Source organism: Capricornis sumatraensis, chromosome 10, assembly GCF_032405125.1.
Source record: "Capricornis sumatraensis isolate serow.1 chromosome 10, serow.2, whole genome shotgun sequence".
NCBI lineage: Eukaryota > Metazoa > Chordata > Mammalia > Artiodactyla > Bovidae > Capricornis > Capricornis sumatraensis.
The window spans coordinates 80,151,606-80,163,649 of NC_091078.1; the positions used below are offsets into that span (position 1 = coordinate 80,151,606).

At 38.0% G+C, this 12,044-nt stretch overlaps 1 protein-coding gene across 1 annotated transcript; it reads right to left on the bottom strand.

The window, feature by feature from the left end:
* Positions 1-2,423: 2,423 nt before the first annotated feature.
* On the bottom strand, positions 2,424-11,801 carry KBTBD8 (kelch repeat and BTB domain containing 8). The gene is made up of 4 exons (XM_068983015.1): positions 11,784-11,801; positions 10,925-11,135; positions 5,633-6,747; positions 2,424-2,887 (listed from the first exon to the last, which is right to left on the bottom strand). Exons 1-4 carry the CDS (start codon positions 11,797-11,799, stop codon positions 2,424-2,426), a joined length of 1,806 nt encoding a protein of 601 aa, XP_068839116.1. The 5' UTR covers positions 11,800-11,801.
* Positions 11,802-12,044: the final 243 nt, after the last annotated feature.

Here is a 12,044-nt window from a genome sequence, read left to right on the forward strand (position 1 = left end):
GGCATCTATCACCTTCTATTTTAATTCTATAGTACCCATTATGCCTTTTACTTATATTCTCATCATACTAAGCAAATGTACCTTAAATATCTAAACACAGACCCACACATATTACTAATCCTAGTTTTCTAGAACCTCTTCTGAAATCATCTGAAAAGTGGCAAAATATCCCAGCTATATAATTTAAACAAATAGTTTTTCATACAAAATTCAATATATATTCTATTGATACTTCCATAGCAAATTCCAAACCTTGGCTTTGACACACTATCCTTAGAGCACACCCTCAACATAAACTGTTATAGGATCAATTGTTAGAGGATCAACTGTTGTGCAGATCAATAGAATAAATCGACTGCAGAATTAACCACAGTACATTGTACTCCTATACATCACACGGCACATGTAAATTGTTAATGTTCTAATGTCATGTTTTCAAGTAACACAGTGTTCTAAATAAATACAGGAGATTGTCAAAAAGCGGCAGGAAGTCTCAGGAAGCAACAAAGCTTTCAAAAATAAATTATGGGAACATCTCTTGTAATGTTTAGTTTGGTTTTTCCTCCCCTTGGCAATGCATCACGGTGTAGATGCTTCAAAATGCTCACAGAAAAAGCCCCAAAACAGCACGAAGAGAAAGAAAAACTGAGAAGAAAAAAAATAGCTGATTAGTTGACAGTCAATAAGGAGACTATAGACACACTACCAAGGCCAGCAAGAAGAAAGCACGTACCCAGATTCCCAAGACTGGATTTTAAAATGTCAATTCTCTAAACGCTGTCCACTTTCAATTCGACTTCAGGAAACGTTCCCTACTTGTAGAGGGCTATGACAAGCAGTTTGGAAAGTTTCCAAAAAACGAGGTATGTGATGCAAAGAGGCAATGTTTTTGATTTGTTTCACAGTATCACATTACAATTTGTGCAAGAGTTTTTAATACAAACCGTGCCAGTTTGTTTCTTTAAGGGAATCAAAATGTTCCAGTTAAGGACAGACTCTGGCTATACTTATATCCTTTATTACTTATTCCGGGAAGAGTAAAAAATAAGTTACTGATCTAAATATCTGCCTTAGGTATAACACATGAGTTGGTTTGTCCTCTCTGTGAGTATTTCTGTTAGAAATTAATCAGTTAAATATGAAAAATGATTTAATACCTATAATGCTATGGTTCTATTCACTCACACTTTTCCTTCTCAGTCACCTGCAGTTAGAACAAAGGTTTTCAATGCAAAACTATTCATAACTGTTAAGTGCAAAAACTTTTTTAAAAATGAGGTTTTAATTGTCATAGGTAATGCAAAAGACATTAAATGAGACTATTGCAGGAATTTTATGTTTCTGGAAAACAGAATTTTAAAAGTAAGAGTTAAAACTTCACATTCTGCTCTGTGCAGAAGACAAATAAGTTACCTTTCATTGTACCGATAATGAATGGACAGGTAAGGATGGAAAGGAGGTTAGGCGACAAATGGCCCGTGTTAGTGCAAAATGAGGACCATAGTCTTCTCACTATTCTCAGATTGAATCCAGTTAGACCAGTAACTAGCCATAGCTTGCCATCCTGTAATCAGAGAATCTTGTGAAATCACAAGAGTTCAGCAAGTCAAGTACAATGGCCATAAAACTAACATACCAATTTGAAAGGTAAGCATAGGCTCAGACATTTGAAATATACCTAACTATACACATGAGTTAACTTATACTAGCACCAGCCACCTGTGAATTTGAGCCCTTCTCGGGATTAAAAAAAAAAAAATGAGACAGTGTTAGCACTTGAAAAAATTGTCAACACAAAACTACTTTAAAACTTTAGCTTAATTTAAAGAAACATGGGAAATATAAAACAAACCAACGAAAAGCTCTTTCTGAGACTGATTTGTTTTTCCTTCAAACTACTCTAATAACACATTTAAATCCAGTACACGTGAAAACAGTACACAAAATATACACATATTCAGAATGAGGATCTAAGTTAGTGCGTCTCTGTAGCAGAGAGGTCACAGCTAAAGTCCTAGTGATATTGCCTCAAATTTTTACCCGTATTTAAAATAAAAAGTCACATCAAACTATTTTGGATGTCTCTAATCCATAGTACCCTAACTGCTCTTCTAAGAGTGCATAGTTGTCAATTCGTCTGGTATCTCAGTGACTATTCATCACGCAATTCTAGAATGATGTGATTATTTTTATACCAGAAAAAAAAAATGCTGATAATTGCACTTCGTTACCTTTTGCTTACTGAAATGAAAACATCACATGGATGAAAAGAAATCCCTCCCTACACTCATCTTAAACAGCACCCATCTCCACGTGTAAACTCTCTTCAGCTTTCTTAAATACTGACAGCACTTCTTCTTATCACTGAAAGACTGTTTCCTCCAGCACAAGATGCCGGTGAGCTCACTAAGGCCTGCCATTCATTAAAGTACTTTCTGAAGACACTGAGGATACAGTTTAGCAACAGCACATTCAAAATGCCGGCCAAGGTCCCAGAGGCGATCTGGGGTCTCATACACTTTCATCCATTGGTCAGTGATATCATCATACTGGTAAAGGGAATTTTTTCTGCTGGTTCTGAAGACATGTTCTTCAACGGTCACTTGAGTAGCTCGAACAAATAAATGGAGCTTATTCTGGAAAAGTACCAGTTTAAGGTATGGGTTTATGGACTCATCACATGGAAAGTCCTTCTTACGAGTCCACTTATTGAGCTCAATATCATAGGCTTCTACAGTAAACATCCGCTGATGATTTCCACAGGTTCCAGCTATGTAGTAGATAGAGTTCTTGTATACAGCTGCTAAGCCCTGGATTCTAGGCACAGTCATGGGGGTTAAGAAACCCCAGTAGTCTTTCTGAGGCTCATAGAAGAGGAAAAACTCTCCTAAAAAAGAGAAAGGGGAAAAAAAAAGAGAGAGAAAAGAAAACAAGAATATGAAGATTTAAATATAAGATAGCTTAAAACATCTACATCCCATGGCACAACGTAACATAATATTAGAATCAACCTGATTTGGGGCATTCAAACTGGTAAGTGTGAGAAGTTACTTTGGCTTGATGGCAGTACAAGGGTTAAGAGCTTGGTTTCATTTACTCCATCCAAATATTTGGGTGTTTCAGAAAATTGATTTTAAGCCAGCTCTTATAAAAAGTATTATTACTAATGGTTAGCCAGTAAGATCAAAATATGAATATAGGTTCAATCGTGAATAAGCCACTATAAATTTATGTGCTAGTTATTTAACTATAAGGTAGTACATAGAATTGTTCAGATTTCTATGGGCCACTAATGTGTTTACTTTAGTGTTGCTATAAGGCAAAGGCAAATATCAAGAGGAGAAAATATGGCCTTAAGCTGATAGAAAACACGCACATCATTTAGGGAATTGACTATGAGGCCGTTTCCATTCTGTTTTGACAATGAAAAGGTGTGCTGAGTCACACTGCCGATGTAAAAATGTCGAAAAGAATTAAGCTAGTGAAGATTTACAAGAGCTTGGCTAATTATAACATTAAAATCTTTGATTTGAAAGAATCAAATAAAATCTTTGATATGAAAATCTGAACCCTTTATGATCAGATTAAATGGTACTCCAGTAGCCACTGACAGTAGGGCATGATCTTCTGACTAGTCACGTCAAGTTTATTTATATAAAGAGGCTTTGTTTAGATCAGAAGTACCTACTTCTAAATTGAGCTTCCCCTTGAAAACTGTTTTGAACTAGGTTAACTCCTATCGATAAATATAACTGCCTACCTAATAAAAGTAATGCTGAAAAAATCCTGGTTTTCATAAAACAGTTTGTTAAACTCTCAGCTTTTGCCTGCATATTCCCTATGCTTTTTGACCAAAATGTAACAGGATTCATAATAAAGAAGACAGGAATGAACACTTCTTTACCCTGTAGTACTTAGCTACAAATTTCTTATAAGAAGGAAAGATAATACATTTTAAAAGTTGATTTTTAAACCAAAAGATGACTTTAATAAACTAAAACCAGTAATGGGCAATTAAAACCCTCAGTGCCTCAGATTTGTCTTATATAAAATACAATCTGATTAAATAATGTTCATTCCAACCCTGAAATTCTGTTAATTCACTGTTACTTTGCTTTAGTATTTAAATTAATACACAACCTTTATATTCCATTTGGGATTCTTCTAATTAATTCTATCTCTACTAAAAAATAACTCCTTAGCCAGTAAAACCAAAAATCTATGAAGAGAGAGCTTCATCATATGGAATGATATAACCTATCCAACCATGTAAGTCAAAGTGTTACTCCCTGAGTGTGTCCACCTCTTTGCAACCCCATGGACTATAGCCCACCAGGCTCCTCAGGTCATGGAATTCTCCAGGCAAGAATACTGGAGTGGGTAGCCATTCCCTTCTCCAGGGGATCTTCCCAACCCAGGGATTGAACCTGGCTCTCCAGGACTGCAGGCAGATTCTTTACCACCTGAGCCACCTAGGAAGCCCTATCTAACCATTCTTTATAGATTTTTACATCCATTCAGATACTCCATTTTTTGGCAAGACCAACAAACCTACATCATCCCAGGCTTCCGTTCAACTAAAATGAGGCACGAGAAAGTATTCCTTACTCTCTCTGGAGAATTAACTTTACACTGAAGTTTAAACAAATGGGTTTAGGCATTTCTAAGAAATTATAAGTCAAATAAAGGATTACAGCAAAGAACATTAAAAAAAAAACTTACAGTGGGGAAAAAAACTAAAAAATCATATATATCTACACAGAACTTGCACCCCTTTCCATATTCTTTTTTATAGTAGTGAAGGAAAGCATTTATCTATAAGCAGTTAAGAAATGCAAAAGAAGAAGGATGTTGGTATTGTCAATACTGTATTCAATATTCAAGCAACTAAAATAAGAAACCAAACACAAGGAAAATATTAGCACAAATCAGAACCTTGGATCAAGTATCTTATTTACTGCTACTCAGTTCCTCTTTCTGGTATCTTTACCAAGGTACCAGTTTTCAATTGTTTAAACAAAAATTTTTAAGCTAAGTATATTACCATCCCTCTCATCTTATAATGTTAAAAAGATGACACCTCAAAATTTGTCAGTGAAAAAAAACTGAAAACACTGTATTATGGATGACAACATTAACTGCAGTGAAATTAAAATCTTAACAGTGTGATTTCAAACTCTTTGTAAGTGAGTTTCATAACCTTTGCCATCATAAGACTTCATACAAAATTCTTTGGCAACTGAATAGTACAACTGCATTTCAGCCTTTGTTCTTTTTTTCTCTTTTAAACTAATCCAGTAAGTTCCATAAGAAGAATACTTACTAGCGTCCCTTGATTATATATCATTTAACTGCAAAAAGTTATATATCAAACTTGATTCCTTGTTTAAAGTCTTAAAAATGGAACAGAAATAGTTTTTCTCAAATGCTGAACTATTACTTATGGGGAAAAACGTTTTCAAAAATACTATGTCACACGATGTCAAAAGACAGTAAGAACATAAAAAAACTTACATGATCATTTTAGGGACTTGAAAGTACCTGCCTTTTTTGATTGAAAATTTTATTTTCTTCACTAGTCCCTTAAAGAACAGACTACTCCAATAAATACTTTAACCACTTGGGCACCTACCCTGTAAAACATAGATCTTCTCTTTGTATTCCACGGCATTATGGAACTCCATTGCAACAGGCATGGCGCAAACAGTAGTCCAGCGGTTCTCTCTGCTGTCATAGCACTCCACAGATTTTAGTGAGTTTCTCCCATCACCTTCGTAGACACGCCCTCCGATTGCATACATTTTACCACAGCAGTACACCAGTTTGCAGCCTATTCTGGCTCGAAGCAAGGACGGTTTGGAAAGCCACCTATTGGTGGAATGGTCATACATCCAGAAATCATTTTCGGCCTTATGGTCAATGGATACCTCACTGCTGCTTGGCCTGTACCCTCCTGCAATGTAAATATCATTATCTGGTGATACAAGGATTCCAACTTCTCTCAGATCATTTGGTGGTTTGCATAGTTTGAACACTCTTCCTGTGAATATATCTAGACAAGGCACTGTTTGCTTCTTTCCTGAGTGTTTGTGGGCTGCGTCGAAACATATGATCATTTCCGATGCAGTCATTCCAAGTCTCTGTGTACAGCCATTGGGACTGGCTGGTCCCTTTTCCACACAGCTTTTGGCGATAGCCTGTGCAAACTGAGGTGGAATTTTCTCTATAAAGGTGTCTTCCATCAGAGGAAAACGTATGCATTTGGCAAAAATTTCTGGAAGGTGCACTTCTCTTTCATTCTGTTCATGTTCAAACCACCTTACAATACTCTCATAAACATGCTCTTCCCGGTCTACATTTAAATCATCACTGTCTAGGATACTTATCAGTTGGTCTTTTGTCAGCTGAAGAAACTCCTGTTCTTTGGTGACACACAAGAACTTTTTACGAATGTATTCTTTAGATCGATCTCCAAGTTCCTGATGACCGTAATGATCAGCAAAGATGAAGACCCCGATAGAATTTTGTGGGTCCAAATGACTGATCATGTACTTGGCACACTGGTCTTGGATGGAGGGAATCTGGAAGATGCTAGCTGCAGTGAACAAGGCTTGAACATTGGCCTCTGTCAGAACAACTCTGGAGGTATAGGCATAGTTCAACACTAAATCCATCGACTCGGCTTCAACACCAACAATTCGAACTTCTTTTTGAGTGCTTTCTGTAAGGCCGCTAGTGAACATGGATCTAGGAAGGAAAGAGTGGTGAATTTATCTGCACTACAAATAAAAATTACTGTCGCAAGCTTGTAAAGAGTTATCACAAGGATCACTTTTGGAAACTGAAAAACATTTCCTAATGTGTTTCCTGATATCCTGAATATCAGGAAAGGGATAAAAGTTGATCATCTAGCAGCAGGATTTAATCTGGCTAATCTCAAAGAAACCCTATTCTCAGGGCCAGTCAGTCCACTATGTGCCAACTCTGAGAAAAGCAGAGTATACCTAACTAAATCAAATCAAAAAGTGGCAAGGCATATTCCAGGACACCTTATTTTCCTTGGAGCCCTATCCAGGCTTCTGATCAAGTTGCTTTAGGGGACTTAAGATCTTCAATCACCAGGTAAGTCAGAAAGTTTACAAATACCTATGGGGTATCAGTGTGACACATTAGCATATAGAAACTGTCTAATAAAACTTCTTATGACCCAGTGGAAATTTACAAGACAACCTGTGCCCAAAATGTATCTTTAAAAATTTTAGCTTAGAAAAATAAGATGTTCTTCAGAAGTTCTTATTTTCTTCCTACTCCTTTTTAAAATATTTATCCTTTGAATGCTTCCTTAATCATTATAAAGAATATAAAGCACATCAATTCATCAGTTATCCTTGGATATTTTGAAAACTTTTGCTTGAGAAAATCAAGAAATATACTTGATTTTCTCAGAGTTACCATAGTTTTATCTATTTATAAATAAAAATGTTAGCCTCATTGATGCTCAGTTGTGCCTGACTCTTTGTGGCCCCAGGGACTGTAGCCCTCCAGCCTCCTTTGTCCTGGGATTTCCCAGGCAGGAATACTGGAGTAGGTTGCCATTTTCTTCTCTGGGAGATCTTCCCAACCCAGGGATTGAAGCCCTGTCTCCTGCATCACAGAGGGATTGTTTAACACTGACAGGAGCCCATAAATAAAGATCTGGATAGGGTTAATATTAATAAAATGACTACTTCTGAAGAGAACTTAAGAATTAACGGATTTGTTGCAATCTGATTTTGTTGGTTTTCAAAAAATTCCAGGTTCTTGTCTTTGAGACCAATCTTTCCTTTCCTTTTCTTTTTTAATGTGCTTTTATGGCACTTTCAGGGCTTCCCTGGTAGTTCAGATGGTAAAGAATCCACCTGCAATGCAGGAGACCCCAGTTTGATTCCTGGGTGGGGAAGATGCCCTGGAGAAGAGATAGGTTACCCACTCCAGTATTCTTGGGCTTCCCAGCTGGTAAAGAATCCACCTGCAATGCGGGAGAACCTGGGTTTGATCCCTGGGTTGGGAAGATCCCCTGGAGGAGGGCATGGCAACCCACTCCTGTATTCTTGCTGTAGAATCCCCATGGACAGAGTCAGAATGAGCGACTAAGCACAGCACAGCACGGTACTTCCTTGGCCAAACCATTAAGACATCAAAAGCCTAGCTTTTTATTTAAAGTGCTAGTCATTTATAAACATCATTTGCCTTTCTTCTCCCTCCTTTGATGTTTCTTTCTAAGAAGTTCTTAAAATTTATAGAACTTTTATAAGTTTAAGTTCTTAAACTTATAAAAAGGTCAAAAGCTCTTTTAAAATCCTCTTGAGAAAAGGATGGTATGCCCTAGAATGCTTAATAGATGTCTGTTGACGATATTGACCTAACACTGGTGATAAACTTGATTATTCAGATCCTATATTAAGTGTGATGTTATGAAAAAAGAGTGGGAAGATTTTCAGATCACTTTTAACACCTTTATCAAAAACATGAAATTAATTTAAAAATGCAATATGTAATATTGGAGTACCTGGACCCAGCTTATTACCTGGGTTAACTATCCTTTGAGTCTTAATTTTACTTCTATTATGCAAAATTTAAGTTTAATATCCTGCACACTTTTTTTTTTTTCCTTAAATGACTGAAAACTAAATGTTCCAATGTATGAGCTGGTTTTTCAATTCAGGTACTGAAAAACTCAGTTATATAGGTCCCAAATAAAAAGAAAAAGAAAGCCCTTCATTATGCAAAGATTAAATCCCAGAGGAGAACATTACCACGTTACCCTTTATCAAGGGAGCTGCTCTACTGACTTGAATAAGCTGGCCTCACACACAGCAGTATAACATGCAAGTTCCCCTCTGTTCTATCATTTTCTTTATGTAACCTCTAATTAAAGTGGGAGTACTTCCTCACACAAAATCCTGAGCAATATGTTTCTAATAATCATACACATTTTATTTCTGACAAGTCTCTGGGATCAGGAAACAGCCATGGCAGATTGCAAGCTATTCTATTTTTTCCATCAGTGATGCAAGATTTGCAAATATTAAGTATGACTTTTTATATCTCACATAAGGTGCAACACTGGTGCCCGAGAAACTTCTGTACAAAAAGCTCTAGTCAAGTGAGAAGAACCTAATCCTTGAGTCTTCTAGCCAAATACCTTCATTTGACTTCGCCTATCTTATGCTTAGAAAGCCTTCCAAGCATTTCCTTAACTTCTTGGAAAGCAAGAAAATATATACTTCGTTCCAAGAGATTTGTCAGGTCCTCAAAACTAATTGTAAGCAAATATGATATTTAAATGATATAAGCCAGAAAATAAAATTACACTGAGATATAAATATTTTCACTTTAAAGTTTCGATTTTTTTATTTTTACTATTTAAATCTAATATACAATTAACACTTCTGTAAATTAAAATTTAAAGAGGACCCACTCTTGTTCCTTAAAAGTTATACAGTGACTAAGAAGCCTGGCTCTGGACTCAAATCCAGCCTCTGCCACTTACTAGTTAGATGATTTAGGCAGTTCACTTAACCTCTTTGAGCCTGTTTTTTCACTGTAAAAGGGGAATGACAAGAGTGTAGAGATAGGATTATAAAGATTATATCAAGTGACATAGGTAAAATGAGCTTTGCCTAGAGCTTGATAAGCATAACTGTAGCATATATAAACACATAAATGACCTAACCATATCTAATGGATAGCCTAGATAACTGAATCTCACCAGCAATTTTCATTAGAGGCCAAACTTCATACCTTTTGTGTATACCAGTTTCTTCTTTTTTCTTTCCAGGTCACACCCTTGTTATGGTTAATACTTAATAGTCCAATGGCCTATCCAATGCAAATCTAAATGGTTACATCACAAACATCAAACTGAAGTGACTATATTTAACCCAGTATTCTGAGAAAGAGGAACCAGAAACTACTGTCTGGAACATTACACTGCCATATGCCCTATAAAGGTAAGCACCTTCAAAAGGAAAAAATATATTTACTGTGTGGTTGAGAAAATTATGCACCATTTTTGAAAACAAAAAGGCTTAAAGTGAGCACTTCAAACAAAAAAAAAGTTAAACCTGAACAGGAAATTGCCTTTATCACTGATCTTTTCTTAGAGTATGACATTATTTTTTAGACCCAATTCTTGAAATTTTACTTTTCAAAGTTTTATAATATATAAAGATGAATATAAAGGAAAATGAAAACTGACCTCTAAAATACTTCTGGAAATCTTAAAAATAGTCATTAGTGTGGGGCCTAACACACACACAAACTGTATTTCATTGATTTTTATTTCACTGCTGTTATCATGGGATTAAAACAGTCCATTAAGTGGGCAATTTGTTTTTAAAAGAAAAGGCTATTAATTTTTAAATTCTAAAAGAGTTAACATGCAGTAAAGAAATCCTGGATAAATTTCTGGAACAAATTCCAGATCAGCACTGTCCAATAAAACTTTCAGTGATGAAAAGGTTCTGTTTCAGGGCTATACAGTGGGGCAACCACTAGCTACATGTGGCTACTGAGCACTTTAAATGTGGTTAGTGTACCTGAGGAACTGATTTTTTTTTTCATTTTGTTTAATTTTAGATAAGGGAAGTTTAGCCACATGTGGCTAGTGGCTGCCATATTGAGCAGTGCAATTTTAGATTTTTCTGAAACACACAAACAAAACCATATTTACTGACTTAAAACCAGTCATCTGAATTCTAGAAGAATGTCAGTTTTTTTTTTTAAGGGGGCTTAATAAAATAGGGCCTGTTATTTATTCTCAGGAAACAAATACGTTAGTTTCATTTATTGTTGCATCTCAATATAAAAATGAAGTGGGCAGTACTGAAGGAGAAAGGGGACTCGGTGCAGACATCAATAGAGGTTTCCACCAACATCATACCTGAAGTAAGGGCTGATTGCAGCAAGAACGTTTCTATGACAGGAAAATGTTTTCCCGTGATCCACTTCCACTACAATGTCTGTCAGCTGTCCTTCATCGTACATTGTTTTGAGTTGCTTAAGAATACTGCAAGCATGGAAGGGGTCCATGGCATCGCTGGCTGTGTCTGAAGATGGTATTCCATTCGGTGTTGGGGAAGACTTACTTAAATCTAGGAGGAGAAAAATCGTACAACCACAAGAAGTTCGGGGCCAGTTTCGGCGTCGCGGGTTTTATTTTTTGTTTTTGTGTTTGTTTGGTTTTGTTGTTGTCTGTGGGATGGGGCTGGGGGTTGTTTGTTTGGTTGGCTTGCTTTCTCCCCGCTACAAAAATACACATATGTATACAGACTCCCTCAGTGAGAACGCGAGATAGGATATGGGAAAGAGCGAGGTGAGATGCAAGTTCAAAGACCAGCCTGCTTCTCCCGGAGCCCGGCGAGCCCGAAGCCCCGTGCTCGCCGACAGACCGCGCAGGCAGAACAGGCGAGGTGTCTGCGGCGATTCCGCCGACAGCCAGAACGTCCCAGCTGAAAGCGGAGGGCAGGAGCCTCACGAGGGAAGCTCGATGGATGGCGGCCGCCACTGCCTCCTCAACCGCCTTGCGAACAGGTCGGAGCGGCGGCGGGTACCCGGCCTCCCCATCCCTGTCCGGCCGGACCGCCCACCTCCCTCCACGCCATTCATCCTCCCTCTCCTCATCTCTGTCCACCTCTCCATCCTTCTCTCCCAGTCCTCATCGCCGCCGCCTAAGCTCGCAGCCCGAACTTGGCCCCCGGCCCACCTCCCCTGCACACCTCCCTAGCCACCACACGACCCACCTGCCGACGCGGCCATTTCTAGACGCGGCCCGGGCTCCAGCTATTTAAAGAGGAAATGTCATTTCGCTTCTCTCTCTCCCGGGTTCCGGCTCTTCTAAGCCGTCCCTAGCCAATGGGGTGGCCTATGCATCCGGCTCCGCCCCTAGGCTCCGAAATCAGGGGGTCTATTGGTCACGAGGAGCGCACCGGCACGTCGGGAAATGTAGTTTTATTGCCCCCGCTCCCGCGTGGTCCGTGTAGGGCGGAGGCCCAAGCTCGGAA

Coding starts and splice junctions, on each gene's coding strand:
- KBTBD8 (XM_068983015.1), bottom strand. Junction 6,748..10,924: donor GCAATCAGCCCTTACTTCAG/GTATGATGTTGG, acceptor TTTCCTTCCTAG/ATCCATGTTCACTAGCGGCC. Junction 2,888..5,632: donor GAAGATCTATGTTTTACAGG/GTAGGTGCCCAA, acceptor TCTCTTTTTTAG/GAGAGTTTTTCCTCTTCTAT.